At 37.6% G+C, this 21,814-nt stretch overlaps 1 protein-coding gene across 1 annotated transcript in view; it reads left to right on the top strand.

The window, feature by feature from the left end:
- LOC109430179 (monocarboxylate transporter 12) overlaps nt 1-21,814 on the top strand; it is a 197,776-nt gene that overhangs the window by 58,549 nt on the left and 117,413 nt on the right. The window contains exon 2 of the mRNA XM_029873382.2: nt 8,986-10,518. Coding sequence (XP_029729242.1) covers nt 10,185-10,518 — 334 coding nt within the window. The 5' untranslated portion in view covers nt 8,986-10,184. The remainder of the gene's footprint in view (nt 1-8,985; nt 10,519-21,814) is intronic.

The raw sequence follows: 21,814 nt of genomic DNA, 5'->3' as shown, positions 1-21,814 counted from the left end.
ATCAACAACATTAATGAAATTTATTCTGAGAACGTGTTCTGCCGGGCGGCAGCCATCCAGCCAACCAAAGCCAGTCCTCACTCACAGGGTTCAGTCTGAGTCTGTCTCGGTCGGCGTTTTATGGCACTTTGAGCTGCAACCAGCAGCGTCGCTCACTCCTCCGTCGTCCGTCGTAGCATTATCGTCGTCGTCGTCGTCGGGACTAAGATTGTATCCAACGTAATTTCCCCCGTGTCTGTCTCCTTTCATTTTGCTTTTATTTTTATCGAATCGGGCGACGATCTTAAAGATTCGCATGCGACGCTAATCGAGCGGGGGTAAGAATTTGTTTACTTTTCCCATCTTGCTTGTGTATCCGATATCAAAACCGAAACCGGGTCAGATAAATTTAAGTGTTCCGGCTATATCATTCTAAAAATACCGTGTGAGTTATTTGAAACTGCATGGCTGATTCGAAGAAGAGATTTTTTTTTCATGCAACTGCTAATTTCAGGGAGGGGCCCAGCATAGTCAAGAACGCTTGTCTGTTTTTTTTTCTTTATATAGGTATGCCTCGATCATTTTTCGAAATGTCTATAAAATCGAATTTTACATAATATCGAAACATTTTTTTTTATTTTTTTTATTTAAATTGTAAACCAAACGTACCAAAACATATAAAAACTGCACAAAACTGAGTTTTCCAACAAAAGGCTAGACATTTTTTGGCATATATTAGTAATTCTCACTTAATAACAAATAAATAACTATTTAGTTTGCTTGTTACGATCAAAATTTTGTGTCTCCAAAATGTGTATGGTTGATTCAAAAGCCAATATTTTGAGCAATGGACATAACGTCCATACAAACAAAATTCAAAAAGTTCAGAATTTCATTCTGGGATTTATTTGAAAATTTCCACAAGGATTTACCCTGGAATTTCTCTACGAATTGCTTCTGAAATTCCTCAAGGGGTTCCTTCGGAAATTCTACTTAAAAAATGTCATAGATTCAATCGGAAGTTTTCTTCAGGGATTCGTTTTGAAATTCCTTCTATTCAACAAATTCTGCAAAGATTAAGAAATCTTCTTGCATGTTTTACTTCTGAAATTCCTTCATTTTTGCGTTTCTCGTACACTAAGTGTACTGGAAAGGCTATATGTTCACTCAAAAAATGACTTTTTGATAGAAGGATCGGAGGGTCGAGTCACATATACCAATCGATCGACTCAGCTCAACGAATTGAGGCGATGTATGTGTGTGTGTGTGTATGTGTGTGTACAAATAAACTCACATCACTTTTTGGCAGTAAACCTCAATCGATTTTAATAACCGACGGTAAATTAGACACGGCATCTGGTCCCATTGTTTCCTATTGAAAATGGTACGGATCGGTCCAGCCGTTCCGGAGTTATGACCATTTAGGTGCTCCGGACCGGTACCCCTGGAAGGGGTCAAGCATGAAAATGCAACAAACCCATGCATGCGACCCATCAAACCAGGGCATTTTCGATTATCCGATGAACGGTGAGCAGGCAAAAAAGTCTCGGATCATTTCTAAACCGGTAATGTTCCGGAACCGGTTCCGGATATACAACCGGAAGTGGCCAAATATAATAGTGAACCATACCCAACCCATGCATGCGACACACCAAACAGCGGCATTTTCGATAACATGATGAACGGTTAGCAGGAAAACCGTATCAGACCATATCTGAACCGGTACTGTCCCGAAACCGGTTCCGGGTGTCCCGACGGAAGTGGCCAAATATAAAAGGGAACCAAACCCATGCATACGACACATCAGAGCGCGGCTTTTTTTGATAACCTAATGGTTTTAACCGAATTTTATAACATCTGAAGATATTAAAACAGAGCGTCAAAGTTCGACCAAAAAGTAGGTGTTTTTTGGGATAGACCATTTTCTACATGTTGGAGGGTTTTCTATCCATAATCAGAATTTCGTCAGTCGGTATTGAGTAATCTGTTATGTGTACACAACTGCTAGTAATGATCATTATTTTGCAGATTTTTCCCCGTACAAGTTTTTTTCGCTACAAATTATTGAAACGTTAAAAAATTGAAAAAAATGTATTTTGTACAGATTGTTATTTTGTGTGGTGTTCTCATAGAACCATATTTTCAATAATACTTAACATTTTCAAGATATCTTCAAGCTGTTCTAAACTTAACTATATTGTGAAGATTTCATAGAAGAGCCGGAATCAAACGACCAACCGCGCTTCGAGATAGAACATTTTGAAGTTAATTTCTGATTTGCGATTGCAAATTGAATGGAAAATTTCCCTTTTCTGAGTTTTTTTTCATGAGTAGGTCAAATTTTACATGAATCGTATTGAGCGTATTCTCAGGATAGGCTCACGTCGACGAGAAAGGCACTATCACCACTAGGTGGATTAATCTGTTTTTTTTTTTCAAAAAAATATCGATGAATTTGAGTAGGAATTCATCCACAGCTTTTTTCAAAAATTCCTTCAGAGATTTCTTCAGAGATTTCTTTAGATAGTTTTTCAGTAATTTCTCCAGAAATTCCTTTAATAAAACTTCCAGTGATGCCTTCAGAAACAACGTTTTTTAAAAAATTCTTTAAAAATTTGAACTGGGGTTACTTTGGAAATTCTTCCATGAAATTCACCAGAAATTCCCAAAGTAATTTCCAATTTCAACAGAAGGTATATCAAGGAGTTCTCCAGAAGTTTTACATAAAGTTGATCAAGAAAGTTGTGAATGAGTTTCTGACGACATTACTCCAGGGATATCTTGAGAAAATCCTTTAGAGATTTACTTTATTTTATCAGAACATTCCAAGATTTTTTTAAATCCTTTGGAAATTCCTTTAAACATACTCTCAAACGATCTTCCAAGGATATATTCCAAAGCTTTCTCCGGGGTTTGAGCTTGATAATGAGTTTGATTGACTGCCCGTGGATGCTACTCTAGTATCGCCAGACCAGCTACACTCCCACAGGGAACCAATGAGATATCTGCCGGGATTGGCAGGCAACTTCTGTGTATGAGTGTTGGTGGTCTTCTATTTTTAGGCTACAATGGCACCTGCCACGTCAGGTTGCAGGAAGAGGAAGAAGGAAGAGATGGTTGCAATCGTTTGTATCCACATCAAACCGAATATACCTCTGCGTCTGCATAAATCTAGCGGATGTTGGAGTGTTGGTAAGGTATGGCTAGCAATGGGTTCACACATTGGTGCGTGAATGCCAGTCGTAAGGCGATAGATTAGTGTGATTATTACTATGAAGCTGAAGCAGAACAGCTCGTTTAACTCGTAGGCGTTATATGATAGATTGAGACTGTGCTTGAAAAGTTGTAAGGAAGAGTTTCGGCTTTTTCTGTTCTAGCGATGGCTATGAACATGTGAATATACATGAGTTTTATATGTAGAGAAAAGGGTGAAAGTATATAGAGAGATACAAGGTAGAAGGAAAAAGACGGGCCAGGGATTGAACCCTGGACCTTCTGCATACGAATCAGAAGCGGTAACCACTATACCACCAAGCCCGTTCCAAAACTTTCTCCGGGGTTTGCTTCAGAATTACTCCAGGGGTTTTTGTTTGAAAATCTGAATTTCAGTGAGAAAATCTTGTTGGGATTTTCTTGGAAATTCCTCCTGGGACTCTTTTTTTAAAATGTGAGATCCATTCGAGAATTTTCTGCAGGGGTTCCTTTACAAATTTTTCGAAGGATTATTTCAGAAGATCCCCATGGCTTTTATTATAAACTAGCTGTCCCGGCAAATTTTGTCTTGCCTTTTGCGTTTTTGACGTTCCAAGCTTACAAGCCCCCGTCAACTCCCCTGTTCAAAATGTATAGAAGATCGATGTTCAAAAACTCTGAGTTTCTTCATGTTTTTTGCCTCATAAACCTTCCTTGGGTGAAAACAAACAGAACAAAACAAAAATGACCCAAATCGGTCGTTCCGTTTGCGAGTTATGAGCGGTCCCACGTATGCCACTGCATTTTTATATATATAGATAGATAGATTCCACTAATAATATCCTCAGAATTATATCCAGATTTACCTAATTCTTTCGGGAACTTCTTTAGAAACTCCTCGTAGATTTACTTTAAAAATCATTCGGGAAATTCTAAAAAAAAAACTCAGTCCCAAATTCTTTTACAAAACTTTTTATGGGCTCCTTTAGACTTTAGAATATCCTTCGGAAATTTATCAAAGATCTCCTTAAAAAAGTCTTGCACGGATAGCTTCCAAAAATGCTTGAAAAATCTTGCATAGATTGTTCCAGAAATTCATCCATGAATATCTTCAGAATGTTTTTTATTGTAGAATTTTTCGAAAGCATTCATCTAAAAACCTTCCATGACCTTTCTTCAAAATACTCCATGGATTTTTTTAGATAATGATTCACCGATACTACATTAAGAATTAAAAATTCAGAAGTCCTTCAAAATTTTCACAGAACCTCTTTAAAGAGTTTTCCCAGAAAATTGCTTTTCAAATTCTACAATAGATTATAAGGAAAATTCCCAAGATTTCTTCACATTCTTTTAGATATTCCTTCATAACATTTTTCTTCCAGAAATTACTCCAAGGATCTCTTTAAAATGTCTTAAAAATCCCCCATCCTTCATAAAATTTTCTACAATTACTTCCAAAGATTCTTATGAGGAAAATGGCTGGAAGACGGTCTCTTAGAGATTCTTGCTGAAACTCCTTCAGGAATTGCTCAAGTGGATCTTCAAGAGATTCCTCCAAGAAAATCAGTGAAATCAGGAAACCTTGACTAAGTAGCACTGGAAATAATTTTTCGCACGGATTATAATCTGTCAAAGAATTACAATGAGCTTTCTATGAAATTTGCTACAAATTTTGGAATTCAATAAGCTGAGTACACCCCAAGATAGTATAAGGCATTTACCAAAAATATCTGGAATATATAACAATTTTCGGTGAAGATATCCTGGAAGAAGCTTTGAGGAAAAGTTTGTTGAATGGGCAGTTTGCATACATCCGCTAGAAATGTTGTAATTGCTAGGGGATCTGTAAAAAATATCACCAGAAAATCACCCCATATACCCGCCCATCGTGATCATCGACAAAGCGAGAGATGTTTATAAAAAAAACTTAGGTCAGAAAGGGAAGTATGATTTTAACCTTCCTTTTGCATCATGTTGGCAGCAGCTCACTGATGTAGTGTACGGTTTTGGTCATAAATTACCCTAATGCCAAAGGAGGGTTAAGGTAAATATATAAAACTAAGTACATATGTCATGAGATGCTTTGGTGCTATTATGGGTGCTCCACAAAACAATCTATTGATATGAAGTGTCAGAAGGCTGAAGCCCCCTGCAAGTCGTAATTATAAGTACAAACTTCAAGTTTGAAACTTATTGGATGTTAATAATTTTAACTTTAAAAAATGTACATACATAAAATCAAAGTATAATTGAAAGTCCATATAATCGAGAGTCCACTAAATCGAGGTATACCTGTATAGATATATTTCCGATTAATTTACTAAACGAAATTGACAATTTATTTTACATTCATTTTTTTTTCTTGGCGTAACGTCCAAACTGGAACAAAACCTGCTTCGTATTCTATGAGTAATTTCACAGTTATTAACTAAGAGCTTTCTCTGCCAACGAACATTTTGCATGTGTATATCGTAACAGCAGAGCGTTAATGATTAATCATAAATTTAATCATGATTAATGATTAGTGATTAAGAATAATCATAATCATTAATCATAATCACAAAAAAATCTCATTCAATCATTAATCATTAATCTTAATCACACTGTTTTTGCAATCTAATCATCCATCAGTAATCATAATCATAAGAAAAAATATTAATCAATCATTAATCATTCATCACCAAAAAATGATTCATCATATAAAATATATGATCCAATTTAAATTGGTTCAAATGCTGTTCTAAATACCGTGGGTACCCAGTCATGGATCACTAAGTGGTATTTTTGACCTTCAAAATTCAATTAAAAATAAAAGAAAACAAAAACTACGACTTTGAAAGCACCGTTGGCTATGTTTTGATTCGAACTTTTCATTACCGATCCATTTGAAGTATAATCGCAAGTCATTTCTGCGTAATAAAAGAATATTTCACTGTTTACAAAATACCTTATTATGGATCAGCTCCACAGAGCCCCACATATTATGGATCAATTTTTGCCATATTATGGATCAATGCAAAATTACCCAAAAATCGAACTCTAATAATATATTTGCGTTTGTAAGGCTAAACTACGCAGTGTATTGATTATTTTACTGATGGAGTACCCGATTTTACAACAGGAATAAAGAGAAAACATTAAAAAGTCCCAATCCATTTACTTCGATAGAGGTGCGCCATTTTAAGTGTTATTATTACAATTCTGTGTTTCAAGACATCTGGTTTTTAAGGTTACATGTTTTTAATGATACTTTTGATACTTTAAGGTAAGAATATTGTATCAAGAGCGTTGAGTGGAGCAAACATCTATATTTATTTGAAGTGATCCATAATAGCGTCAAACGATCAGTTTTTGGGTCATATTATGGATCACTGTTTAAAGTCACATCATTTTAGTATTTGAATCCCAGAATGAAAAAAAACTTCTTTTAATAGATACATACATGTCTTATCCAACGTTTACGAGCGATTTTTATATCAAAATTGATGGATTTCGACACTCTAAGAGCTTACCGCTGCAGGAGTATCTTCTTATGGAATTCGGCTGTTTACTGGCAGATGTGAGAGGACAATACTATTGTTGCATAAAAATACATTTTATTTTTAGATTGAACTCTTGTAAATGACTTTTTATCTCAGAAAACAAATAGGATCATGCTACAAAAATGAATTTCGTGCCGAAATATATGTTTTGAGCAAGATATTCGACTTTAAACATCAAAGTGATCCGTAACTGTGTGTGATCCATAACTGTGTAGGGACGGTAATATAACTTATGATTCTTTTTCAAAAATCTCCCGGAAAGAGCTACCTTTAACTTTCGAGACTTCAAAAACATGATAAAGAATAAATATATTTTAATCATTTCCAGTTTTTTGTGATTGATTAATCTTGATTAATCATGATTTTTAATCAATGAGCCATTTTAAATCATTAATCATAATCAATAATCACAGATAAAACCAATTTTAGTCATTAATCATAATCTTTAATCATCCTTAAAATCGAATTAATCATTAATCATAATCAATAATCACCAAAATTGGAATTTTAATCATCAATGATTAATCATGATTAATTTTTTTGTTAATCATGAACGCTCTGCAGGCACTTAGATGAAGTAATGCAACTTTTCATTTGGGTTTGTCCATAATCTATGTATGTAGAATCTTAGTGAGGCCAAGGTCTACGGTCCATACACATTTAGAAATATTGTATGGACAAAAGTCCACGAGGGGGGAGGGGGATGAGGGTATTCTGAGATGTCCAAAAATCAGTCTACGTAGTTTATGAACTTGATGATTTTGTGGCTATATCGGTCTCTTTCTACTCATAGTATAAGGGAGTAGAGATCAAAGTGGATAATGAAATGATAGATATGATAGAATTCGCTAGGTAGCGAACAAGTGTGAAAATTTATAGAAGGTGAAATTAGGCAAGTAGGCCATGTATTGAACGAATACATAGAATGCGTGAAACTTCTGCCGTGCGACCTGTGCTTTTAAACAGATCGGCTTGGTTGGTAGTTCATACCACCTTACCAAGACTGGCAAAAGTTTCAGGCACCCGACTGCCTATGTATTGTCCTGTTTTCATCACAAATTCTATCGATCGGTAGCTTTTTCGGAATTCGCACTCCGTTCATAGAGGTATGTCTATATCGCGGCGTGTTCTTCCTATTAGCTTTTTCGATCTTATAGGATAGAACACTTTTCTTTTTAAGCCAAACTTTTTATATCATATTCTTGTTTATCGACCGTATTCTATTATTAACTTGATGATTTTGTGGCTATATCGGTCTCTTTCTACTCATAGTATAAGGGAGTAGAGATCAAAGTGGATAATGAAATGATAGATATGATAGAATTCGCTAGGTAGTGAATACGCACAGGTCGCACGGCAGAAGTTTCACGCATTCGATGTATTCGTTCAATACATGGCCTACTTGCCTAATTTCACCTTCTATAAATTTTCACACTTGTTCGCTACCTAGCGAATTCTATCATATCTATCATTTCATTATCCACTTTGATCTCTACTCCCTTATACTATGAGTAGAAAGAGACCGATATAGCCACAAAATCATCAAGTTAATAATAGAATACGGTCGATAAACAAGAATATGATACGTAGTTTATGGACAGCGAAACTTACGAAAAGTTTCTGGACCGTCCAGCAATCGAACCCGTCACCTTCAGCATGGTAATGCAAATGTCACAAAAATAGAGGCAATCATTCGTAGCGCATCTCTGAATTCAACACATCAGCCACCGGGTATCCAGATTCACTCTTGATCATATTTCGACCAAACGACGTATTCGACCAAATGACACCGACCAACTTCCAGATCCTTATATTGTAAATTTAAGAATCATGAAAAGAAAAACAAAAAAATAAAACACTAGAGAAACATATTTCTCTAGAATCATCGTTGGTTTTCCTAATTGAGTTATCCACCGCAGAGAGCCTCAATGCCACCGAATCGTCGTACATTATCTTTATCTGCCTTTCCAATGAATGAACACAACTACCGAGCTAATCGGATATAAGCAATGTACTAAACGCTTCATTACCGGCCCGGTCAACATCCAGTTTCTGTGCCACCACAGCACAATTGCTTGGCTGCCTTAACCACCGCCAATAATCGTATTTCTTTTTTATTAAATTATAAAAATCTCATGTTCTCTCATTGTAGCTGTCGCATTAACAAAAATTTATCCACTCATAAATAATTTTATTTCGCGGCATCACGCGATGTTTCTCCCATTGATTTTACTGAACCTTCTCTTTCTCCGTCTGTTTTCCATTGCAGTCGAAAATCACCGATCCACTCACCAGCTGTAGATTGCATGTGTTGAATAGTTAGTTAAGCGGAATCGTCAAGGCTTAAACGTGCGAAGATTCATCCCTACCGTCAGGCATCAACAGCTTTCCGGACGAGTGAGGATGAGGCTGCGGCGAACGGACGAAAAAATTCATAAATACGTGACTTTACGAGCTGATGCCAACGCGACGCCGAGTGATCTCGTTGATTGTCGCCGCCGTCAGCGTCGACGGTCGTGCGGGCGGGTTCTCAGAACGTCCCCCAGTTGAGACGAGGCGGACCATCCTTGTCCCCACCGAGCGCTAGTGAAAACGATATTCAAATTAAATGGGTGACGTCTTATAAATCAGCCGTTAATACGAATTCCGGACACTTTGGAATGCTATTTCGGGGCGAGATTGCAAGGGACAGCGGCGTGGGTTTTTTAATTGAGTAGGTGCGAAAGCGAAGCAGAATTGTTTTGTTCGCCACAAGCGAATAACACTGTGATACAACTTTTGTGGAATAAACCGAGAAGCAAATAGTCAATGAAATCCCACCGCTCAAGGGAACGTCGTCGTTTCGTCTGAAATTCCATTCAAACAAATTAACAACGTCCTCACGGGTGCCGTCAAAGTTATTGCCCCCGGCCGTGACATAGAAATTTCTCTCCAGTAAACACGAGCAAGTTAAAAAGTTTTCATTCCGTCACAGCTGAGCATTTGTGTCCTGTGTAGGCGAAAATGTTCGGCCAGCCCAACGTAAGCAATCCAAACCATCAGTGTATGTACAGAAGCTATCCGACGCTACCCCGAAACTCCTACCCTCAACAGACCCAACAACAACCCTACCTTTACCAATCTATGACCCTTCCATGACAGTATAATCAAAGCCGTCAGACCCGTAAAAACAATTGCTATTATTGCAATAACAACATCAATCTCACCTGCACCTGTTTGTCGTCGAGTGCCTTAGGATACTTTTACTCGACGTCCCAAACCCTAAACTCGGCTCCATCGACTCTACCCAGACGGTCCCGTCCCACAAACTACCACTATCTACCCACGTACCCCTACCTACAGGCTCCCATCCAGCCTCCGCTCCAGTTCCAACCCCTCGTACCACCTCCTCAAACGGCCTCGAAAGCCACCTCAATCACTCCGCCGGTTCGCCAGACACAGAACCAAGAATCGCAAGTCGACGAAGAGATGCTCGGAATCAACACATCCAACGATCTGGATTCGCCGGCCCTGTCCGCATCACCTCCACCCGCCCCAGCCCCTCGGCCGCCACCGTTCCGAAACGGTTGCCAACGGTGTCGGTTCACGGCATCGATGGCTTCTGCCAATTCGAGCCTAAGCCGATCGCACCAACATCTATCGGGAGGAGGAAGTGCCAGCAATACCCTCACCAGGGGAAACACCCACAACAGCAGTCTGCGGGAAAGCAGTGGCGGTGGGGGCGGTAATCACATAGCCACAAGCACCGGCCATTTGCACACGGCCGGTACGACGACAGGACATCAGAACGGGACATATCCCGGTGAGTACCTTCCTGGGTTTTGTGCATACGACCACAGTTTCATTATTCTTAGTGGGCTGGCGGGTGGGTCGTTCCATGGCTGATGGAGAAAAAAGAATGACCGAACAGGTTCAATTCATCAGTTTTTTTATATTTTATTTATTTTGAATAAGGCCGATGCTAATATTTAATTTGTTCTATGCCACCTCCCTTCCCCTTCAAACATTTCGAAATTTTAAAGGGGCGAAAAAAAACATGGCGGCTTATGACTTTCAGAGGTCTCGGACATAAAAGAAAAATAATATTGGCATGAAAGTCTCTTTAATAAAGACAAATCAATCAATTAATAATATTTGCATCGGCCTAACAGTCGTATTATGAAATGAATGTTACTTTAAAGATAAAAAAAATGTCACGGCTTTCTGGTCGACTAACTTTTTTATCGTATAGGTACATCAACTTCAAAGGTGATATAAATTTCCAGACAACTATAACACATTACATTATATTTAAAACACAGTCTAACAAAACATCCAATTTTGGTCTGCCCTATTGTAAATTTAATCTTTTATGTTTTTCCCCGACTATAAACTCATTAAACTAAAGTTCTATAGGGTGTCCCAGAAAGTATGAGCACAACTTTGCAGCTCTGCCATTTGAGAATGAATGCATCAACAAACTTGATTTTCACACATATCCTGCCTTAATATATTAGCATCAGTTGCCAATTATTGAAAGTTGCATTTAACACTTCGTTTGAATGCGGTAGAAAGTTCCCTAAAAGACCTTTTGAAGCTTCTGCACAAATTGCTATATTTTTCAAAAACATTGCTTAACAAATTGTTTTCTACGCATGACATTAAGCTCGATAAAAATTGCAAAAAATATATCCGTGTATTTCTACATGCATATCTATTATACAACCCTTAGTTTGAATTGCAAACATTAACTTTTGAACCTGAAAAATGAATTGAAGCACCAAAATCGATATTTTTGAAAACCAGTTTTTCAAATAGTTGAAAACAAGCTTCTGAATATATATCACAACATGCAGAAAATTACATTTTAATTTCACTATTAGTAATATAAATGTTCCAGCTTTATAAAGTGCAGATTGAATTATTTTTATTCTCGTTAAAACATGTTTGAAAACTCGAATGTCTGTGGACATGTCTTAACCAGAAATAGAAAAGGCGAATTTTTCAATTTTCTCAAAATTCTGAAATGCTCGTACCCACAGGCAAAACATATTTTTATAAAAAAAATCAATCAGCCATCTGAGAAAACATGTTTTTGAATATATCATGTGAAAACAATTTGAAAAAACCCAGATTTATCCACCTAGTGGTGATAGTGCCTTTCTCGTCAAATATGTACTCATGATCTTTCCGTCGACGCAATTAATCTTGCCTTAGAGTCAGTGATCAGCCCCAAATCTCTGTGCTTTGGTAATGGACGAGAAGGGGGAAATGCTCATAACAGCGATCTGGGACTGTACCACCTACGAATTTCTGAATCATGAGAATACTTTATTTAGAAAATCAAGAATTTTATCAAGGTCATCATCGAATTGGGGCACTTATTTCGACGTTATATTCAACGTATGGGCAGAGCTGAAAGTATCACTCCTTTCAGTTGACTGCTTGACCACCTTCACTGGAGGCTGATTCATACCAAGATGACAATTACTAGCCAGGATTAAACTTTTTCCACAGAACACTTTGACAAAGTTTTATCTGCACATTTTATGCTATATTTTATTATCATTGGTTGCAAAATTCATGTAGAATTTGTAATGTAGTAATTTGAATTGCCAATGCTATATCACATTCAAATATCAACCACATTACAGAGCTCGCCCTCCAGCCGCATCAAAATTTTGCGTAGTAATTTTAGACGCAAATGAAGATTTAAAAGAATGTTCCGGGCTGATGCGCTTAAATTTTAATTTTTCCATACAACGTTGATCCATCCTAATGTATATTTACGTCTCAGGAATCTAAAATGGTGTTATTTGATGAGATCGCTTTGGTTTTTTTAGGTTTTTGGTTCTCTTACACATATCTATCGCTTGCATTCATTTAGTTCACTTTCGTAATTTCGCTAAAGCACCCAACGCTGCTTCTGCAACACCACCGGTAGCCTCTTATGTAATCTGAGTATATTTTGTATTGCTTACGAGACCCCCGGAAATGATTCCGTAACACTACCGGTATATTCAAATGTGATCTGAGTTTATGAAAACTGTTAATCAGGTTACCCGGAACTAAAAACCACTACCGGTAGTAACTTCTGTGTACTGTGCCTATTTTCTTACCATCCATGCATCAGGTTACTGACAAAAAGGCGATTTGATGTACCGCAAGCATGGGTTTAATTCACTTTTATGTATGTCCACTTCCAGTGGGACACCCTTAACCGGTTCCGGAAAATTTACTTGGTTCATTTTTACATTTGACCAATTCCGGCGGGATACCTGAAACCGGTGGTGGAATACTATCGGTGGTCTCTAACGTAATCTGAGCTGGTTTTCTTGAAAACCTTTCATCAGCTTATCGAAAAAACCGCGGTTTGATGAAGCGCATGCATGGTGTTGGGTTCCCTTCTACATTTGACCATATCCAGAGGGACACCGGAAACCGATTCCGGGGCACTACTAGTTTTCCCAAGCATGATCTGAGATATTTTTTCTTGGTAACCGTTCATCAGGATACCTTAAAAGCCATTTGATGTGTCGCGAATATTTTTTTGGTTCTCTTTTACATTCGTCTACTTTCAGCGAGATACCTCAAATCGATTCCGGAACACTATCAGTAGTTTCTAATGTGGGCATAGCTTATTTTCTTGCTGATCGTACAAGTTATCGAAAAGGCCATGATTTGATGTGTCGCATGTATGAATTAGGCCACTTCCGGCGGGACACCAGGAACCGGTTCCGGGATGCTACCGGTTCAGATATGATCTGAGACTATTTTCCTGCTTACCGTTCCTCAGGTTATAGAAAAAGCGGCGTTTTGATGTGTCTCATGCATGGGTTTGGTTCACTTTTATATTTGGCCACTTCCGGCGGGATACCCGGAACCAGTTCCGGAACTCTACCGGATCAGATATGGTCTGCGACTATTTTCCTGTTTACCATTCATCAGGTTACAGAAAAAGCGGTGGTTTGATGTGTCGCATGCATGGGTTTGTTTCAATTTTATATTTGGCCACTTTCGGCGAGACACCCGGAACCGGTTCTGCAACACTACCGGTACAGATATAGTCTGCGACTATTTTCCTATTTATCGTTCATCAGGTTATAGAAAAAGCTGCGATTTTATGTGTCGCATGCATGGGTTTGGTTCACTTTTATATTTGGTCACTTCCGGCGGGATACCCAGAACCGGTTCCGGAACACTACCGGATCAGATATGGTCTGAGACTATTTTCCTGTTAACCATTCATCAGGTTACATAAAAATCGGTGATTTGATGTGTCGTATGCATGGGTTTGTTTCACTTTTACATTTGGCCACTTACAGTGGGACACCCGGAACCGGTTCCGGTATGCTACCGGTTTAGATAGGGTCCGAGACTATTTTCCTGTCCACCGTTCATCAGGTTATACAAAAAGCTGCAATTTGATTGTCGCATGAATGGGTTTGGTTCATTTTTATATTTGGCCACTTCCGGCGGGACACCCAGAACCGGTTCGGAACACTACCGGTTCAGATATAATCTGTGACTATTTTCCTGCTTACCGTTCGTCAGATAATCGAAAATGCCGTGGTTAGATGGGTCGCATGCATGGGTTTGTTGCAATTTCATATCTGGCCCCTTCCTGGGGTACCGGTCCGGAACACCTAATTGGCCATAACTCCGGAACGGCTGGACCGATTCACACCATTTTCAATAGGAAACAATGGGACAATATTGCGCGTCGATTGAAAACAAAAGCGTTGAAATCGGTTGATATTTACTATCCAAAAGTGAGGTGACATTTTTGTACACATACACACATACACACGCACACACATACATACACACACACATACATACACACAGACATCATCTCAACTCGTCGAGCTGAGTCGATTGGTATATAAGACTTGGCCCTCCGGGGGTTCTATCAAAATTTCATTTTTGGAGTGCACATATAGCCTTTCGGTACACCTTGGTGTACGAGAAAGGCAAAAATGTTTCGAATTTGGATATTTAGCAAAACCGTAAAATAGTAGTTTGTGCAGAAGTTTTAGAAGATGTTTTTTCATTTTAAACATTCTGCATACATAAATCCTTTTTGATGTATAAACTTTTTACAGGTATGAATTAAAATACTTTAAATAAAAATACAAAAATATAAAAAATATTGTTTGATAAGAAAATGATTGCATTTTCGCTATACAAAGTTGTGCCCATACTTTCTGGGACACCCTATATAGACAGTTTTTTTTTTGTTTTCATATTTCCATCGGATTATTCAAGCATCAAAATTCGAACGTCTACTGTATTCGACTTTTCCCGTCATTCCGGGTGGAACTAATTTAGGAGCTTTTCAAGGAATCTAATGGGTTCTCAAGAGTGATCCAAGGGGGTTTCAGGGGATTTACTGAGGCATTCTCGGAGTCTCAGGGATTTTCAGGCGGGCATTTCAAGGAGTCTCATGGAGTCTGAGGAGGTCTCAGAAGCGTTTCAGTGGGTTTCTAAACCATAACCCCGAATTTCATCGCTCCGAATGACCCATTACCCAGATTGATTCATCTACAAGCCTATCTGGAGACCCGCTGGGTAATTTACTGTGCTCCAAGTGGTTGGCCACATTTCCACCAAGTTTTTTCCTTCTTTGAGCATATGTTATTCAGGCCTTACTTCTAAGGAACTTTTGGGCATTCAACTGCCAATGTGATCATCAGGTTAGTATGTATTCTTCTATCAAACATAGGCTATTCTTTCAAGAAAATTAAAGCGTTGCAACTGGTAAAATTTTTATCAGTCATTTTTTCTTCTTTTTATCATAGGTTGTTCTTTCAAGTTGCGCAGTAATTTAGAATTGTGACATGATTAGTTTATTATTTCTTTTTGGCCATATGTTCGGAAAACAATAGCTTATGAGAAAGTTTTCCTTTCTTCGACTATTGGCTGTTCTATTTATCATACTAGTTGAAATTTTTTATCAAAACTTCCAAGGAGCTTGATATACTTCGATATTCTCACAAAAATAGGCGTGTATTCTCCACCAAATTTTTCGGTTCTCTAAAAGGCAAAATAAAATTTTTTAAAACAAGCAAGTTCATTCAGAGACTAACGGTATAGCTGACTTTTATTTAAGCAAACAGAAAATTTAGAATAATGCCTCAAGTAACAATTCCTTTGCCGATTATTTAATATTATTTTATATTTATACAGTTTTATTAGTTCAACAGCCTAAACCCACATTTTTATGACTACACTAGTTTACATCATTTTTGAACTCGGTAAGCTGATGATCATTTTTGGTGTAGAATCATGCCCTGAGTTCGAAAACGCGAAAGAAAAAAATTACAGTGGAGCGGAATTTTTTTCGACTTTCCATACAAGGTTGATGATTTGAAATCGATTTTTGTTCTATTTATAAGCAAAGTCGCTCACTTCAAACATCTCATCTCCGTAATCAATGCTCCGATTGAGTTGAAATTTTTACTGTAACTCGCCTACATATGATATGTCAAATAAACGTCGAGAAAGAATTTTTAAGTTGCTTTTTCCTATTAAAAAAAATGCATTTCTTCAAAAAATTTTGGGAATTTTGCTAAAATTTAAGAAGATCGTCCCTAAAACTCGCCAAAATCTTGAACTTCGTCAATCTGACGCAAAACCTGTATTCAGATAATCGAATGGTATTGTATTCAGCTTTTAATTTATGGAAAAAGATTTAAAATTGGTTGAACGAAACGCAATATATTTGAATTTTAGTAAATTACATATTTTGAAAAGTTGCAAAACTCGATATTGAGCTAAACCTTAAAAACTGTTCTACTTAAAATTTTTTGAAGGTCGGTTTCGAAATCAGCACTAAATTATGCTTCAAAAATTTTGGTCGTTGACAGAAGTTCACGACTTTCGTTTTATTTTGTAAACTTGTGCTATTTTTATCATAAACATTTATGGAAGTTTTATATCATTCTTGAATGATATCTCCTCCTAAACTTCTCATGCTATTCAAGAAACTTCTCTGAATCTTTATTTTCGATCAGGATTGAAACAATAATAATAATGAGCTATCAAACTTTTTGTTGAAAAAAAAAAACAAAAACACATGATCATCATTATAACCGCTGAGCTAGCCGCTGAGGGTGAACGAACATTTTTCCAACTAAGTTTTATTCCTACTCTTAATTCGGTTAACAAACCTTTCCGAGAGTGGTCCTTTAAACCAGTAGAATAACTAGCCACAGAAGTCCAATGTCGCGACTGTTCGTGTGACTATCATCTAGTTTGCCACGCCCTTACAGCGTCAGTAGCGGTATTAGAAGTGTCAAGTTAATTTTGTTTACCGTAACAAAAGGTCCTCTACAAGATGGACACTTTGAAATAGTAAATTAATACAATTAAAGTTATTAAACTAATTAAATAAGAAAACTGACTACAGCGCCATTGTAGTTCTAGTGTATTTCTATTTTTAAACCAAAACATGAACCTCTTCAAGAGGTAAACAAGAAGTATCGAAGTATGAATCAGTTTTATTGGAAGTTTAAATAAAATTGGTCACGAAAATATCTTCTAGGGCAGAAATAAATCTTAAATGTTACTTGGAGGAAAATTGTATTCGAGGTAATGGTCTATCGAAGCAACCCCGGGCAGAGTCCAAGTACTGACGATCAAAATGTGATATTGGTTTGTTTGAGATAAGAGGTAAAAGTACTGAAAATAATAGCAAAAATATGCTATTTTTGAGCTTTTTTACTCTGCTCGGGAAGGAATTAAAAAACACACGGACACGTTTAATGCTTCCACTTCGCTCTTTTAAGGAAGTACGACACTAGACAAAGACTAGCATGCAACGACCAGTAGCACAGCCGAAAACTTTTCCTAACAGCTGCGGTGGGAATCGAACTGCGACTAAATGCTTGGGGACACTAGCCGCACGACCACGAAGCCAAGCCAGAATTCGGAGTAATGAGCCATTTGAGGTAATGCTATTCGGGACAATATCATAGATTAAATTTCGGCGGCGTATCGAAAGGTTTCAGTGGCGTTTTAAGGAGTCTCACTGCCGTTTAAGGAAATCCCAGTCAGAAGGTTTCAGAAAGCCTTAGGGACGTTTCAGTGGGTCTCAAGAGCGTTTCCTTAGGTTTTAAGGAGTTTCAGAGGCGTATCACGGGCATTTTAGGGACGTGTCAAGGAGTTTGATGTGCATTCCAGGAGCGTTTCATAGGGTTTTAGTGACATCTTCAGGGGGTCCCAGAAGCTCTCGAAAGAGCGCTTCTGGGAGTTTCAGGGGCGTTTCGGATGCTCAGTGAAATTCAGGGGTGTTCATGAAGGTTTTAGGGGTTACAGCAAGGTTTCTTGTTAATAGTGCGATGCTCCAACTAATGACAACAAAATATTCAAAACTTATGTCTAATACACGAAGTTTGAATTTTCGGTACGAGACATCATTCATAGCAACAAACTCCTTGTTCAATTGTTTGTAGATGTAGATGTAGAATGTAGATGGCCGCTGAGTTCATAGGTATATGAAGTTGGAAAACTGGGAGAGGTTCAAAGCAAAGAACAATCGAACAATCGAAGTTGCACAGAGAACCAATGAATGGTGCTTGGGACTAGCTACACACTCTCAATGTGCACAAATCGAGAGTTCAATATTTTAAAGTCAATAACGGCGCCGGCCACGTCCTTACGGTCATCGGGAAAGGTAAGGAATGTTAGTTCGGCAACCTTTGCACAATGGTCAACGAAACAGATTTACGAGGAAAGATGCATTCAGAGCCTTCAAATGATTTTCTAGATTAATATGGTCTTCTACAAAGTTGTTCCTTAAAATAAGACCCACTTTTCAATACACATGAAAATTAGGGTGGTCCATATTTTCAAAGAAATTGGGAACCAAACTTTTTTATTTGCAAGAAGAACTATATACATTCTTCAGGATAGTTGTAGATCCATCAATTTTGAGCAAGTTTTGTGAAGACACCGATCTAGAGGTATTTTTCTGAATAAGCTTAGTGTGGTTCAGGAAAATCCGGTTTTCTGGCGTTAACTTTTTCAGTTTCGATTTTTTATCAAAGTCGCTTAAGAAACACTTGTAGAGCATTTGAAAACGCGTCGTATCGTGCGCTGAGATGGTCGTTATCTCTTTTGGTTCAAAAGTTACAGGCATTTTTCTTTAAAAATCATAATTTTTTAAAAAGAGGTTATGACGGGTTGGGGCAAACATAAAAAATATCTTTTGCCCGCATTCAAAAGAAGAAAAGTTGCTGTAAAACATATCAAAAAATTAGAGGGGTGTTATTTTTGTAACTCAAGTGAAAAATACTTGAATGGTGCCTATTTTTTTCTAGAAAATCATCAATATCTTTTAAACGGAATGACGTAGCAACATTTCCAGCGCACGAAAATGTGCGTTTTTTTAAACTCTAAAAATGGTTCTCATACAACTTTCATGAGAAATTTGAAACAAAAAAGATCGGTCAATTTTAAAGCTACATAAAAAGTGTCTTCAGCAAACTTGCTCAAAATTGATAGATCTACAACTTTCCCGAAAAACGTATACAGTTATTCTTACAAATAAAAAAGTTTGGTTACCAATTTCTTTGAAAATATGGACCACCCTAATTTTCATGCACTTTATCAAGAAGGCCTTATTATTAGGGACAACTTTGTAGAAGACCATATTTACCTAAAAACCCATTTGGAGGCATTGAATGCATCTTTTCCATAAATCTGGTTCGTGGACCACTGTGCAGTGGGGTGACACGGCTGTCAAACTCGGTACATCGCCGCTCCACCCATCATCATTTTTGATACGGCGCGTTTTGGTTCCCCACTTTCTGGTCGGTTTACCCTAACTTGCTCCTGATTTCCAGGTGTGTGTCTCGTGTGTTGCTAGTGCTTATTTCAGAAATTTCTGACAAATTCACAAGAAAAAACTGAATTCTCATAGAAATTTAAGAAGCAATTCACAAAATTATCAAATGAATTTCAAAGAAATTACCGAAAGGATCGCAATAAAATTAGCAAAAATATTTAAATGAATTGAAGTAATTTCCAAAGGATCTGAAAAAAAAATCGGGAGAAAATGACTAAAAAAAATCAAATTCCCAAAGTATTTGCCGAATAAATTTTAAAAAGCATTACTAAAGGAATTTCCAGATGAATTTAAAGAGGTATTCCCAAAAGAACTGCAAAACAATTGAAGGAATATCTAAATATGTAATTCAAAACAATGTCATCAATTATTTATTAGTCCTTAGAAACTTCTGAAAGAATTCAAGAAGAAATTTTCAAAATTGTTGCTTGATCTTTTTCCAACAGAATCATCAAAGCAGTTTCAAAAGAATTATGGAGATGTTTCTAAAGAAAAAAATGCCCAAAACAGAAAAACGTCTGATAAATTATCCAATTAATCGGCAAAGAAAGTGACAATGACATTGCTGGTGGAAAGGCAAAATAAACGCAGAAGTAAAGTAACAGCACTTACCATCAGAGAGAACTGAGTGCAGTATACCCAGTAATCTAATTTCGGTATATGAATGATTTTAAATGGCTAACTTCATCTGTGGCTGTTCATAAACCACGTAGGCCAAAATTTGGCAATCTCAGACCCCCCTCCCCCCTCGTACACTTTTGTCCATACAAAAATTTTGAAATTTGTATGGAGCGTAGACTTTGGCCAAACCCCCCCTCCCCCCCCAAAAAGTCTACGTGGTTTATGAACAGCCCCTCTCTGATCGTTAGGATAGAACTGCTTATTGCATGTGTGCGGAAAAGTTTAGCATGGTTTTCTTGTGAGTGGTTAAACTGTGAAGTTAACTGCTAACTTAAGGCGAAACTGGAAGCATTTTCTCATTTTTTCGGTTTTTGATTGTTTATTAAATTACGAAGCAATATTTTCAAAATCAGAAAATGCCTTGATCCATACTCTACATGTGCACGAAAACCGATTTTGAAAATATTGCTTCGTTATTTAATAAAAAATCAAAAACCAAAAAATGAGGAAATGCTTCCAGTTTCGCCTTAAGCACAGTTTATTCAAAGTGCCATCAGTGAGAAGTTTCGTGAATACGGCATGGAATGACTCCAGTCAGAAGTCATTACCAGCATACATGATCCTGGCTTTCAAAACGCAAAGTATAGCAGATACATATAGCTTTGTAGATAGCCCAGTTGGAGACAGAGAAAAAAAAAGTGAACAGTTCAGACACGTTGAAGACGAAGAAGTTGAATGTGACATTTTCATCATGTGTTCGGTCGGAGTCAGTTGGTTGAGTTGAGTTGAGCTCCCGGCCATTCTGCCTGCTTTATGCCATCGGATCGCAAGGATGATATTAAATCGTGTTCTTCTTCGTTGCCGAATTCGGAATACGGCAATGCTTAAAACAGACGTGGGCAAAAGTGCAATCTGTGGTGGCTGAGTGGGAAGAAATCAAAAGCCTTCATCAAAGAGGATAATCCGCATGTAATGAGGTATGTTTGATTGCGGGAATGGGAAAAGTCCATTTGAAAACGGAACTCAAAAATATCAGGCAATTTAGGACAGTAAGCTCTGATATTTGACATTGCACCTGAGTTTGCTTCTTACTAAAGCATTTGTTAACTTTAATCAGATAAAAGATGGGCTTCGTGGCCGTGCGGTTAGCGGCGTCAGTCGTCTAGGCGTTTCGTAAGCCTCGGAGTGCGGGTTCGATACCCGCTCCAGTCGGGGAAAACTTTTCGTCAAACGGAAAATTCTCCATTGGGCCACTAGGTGTTATGTGTGTTGTCCCGTTGTCTCTCGTGTTGGTAATGTTCAGTCTGTGCAGCCTCTGGCTGAAGGCGGTGTAGTGTCTTTTTTTTTTCTTTTAAAAAAAAAATAAGAAGATGAATTTAAAAGTCCAGAAATAGCTTGAAGGTAAAATTGACAAATAGAAAAGAAAAAGTTATATAATTTTACTGATTTTGGTTGGAGCAAAGAAATGCTGATGTTTCTATGCTTCAACCCAAATGTGTTTCTAATTGATCTTCCAATTATTGCGTTATCAATGTACAATGAATTTGAGAGCCTCGTAAATGCTTATCATATTATGTTCCAAAAACTGCAACGAAACTAATCTTATCTACGGCAATTAACCTCTGGTCTGTTTAACAAAAGGTCAGTT

The sequence above is a fragment of the Aedes albopictus genome, chromosome 2 (genome assembly GCF_035046485.1).
Source record: "Aedes albopictus strain Foshan chromosome 2, AalbF5, whole genome shotgun sequence".
NCBI lineage: Eukaryota > Metazoa > Arthropoda > Insecta > Diptera > Culicidae > Aedes > Aedes albopictus.
The sequence above is the reverse complement of the archived record's forward strand: the minus strand, read 5'-3'. Positions and strand labels throughout refer to the sequence as shown.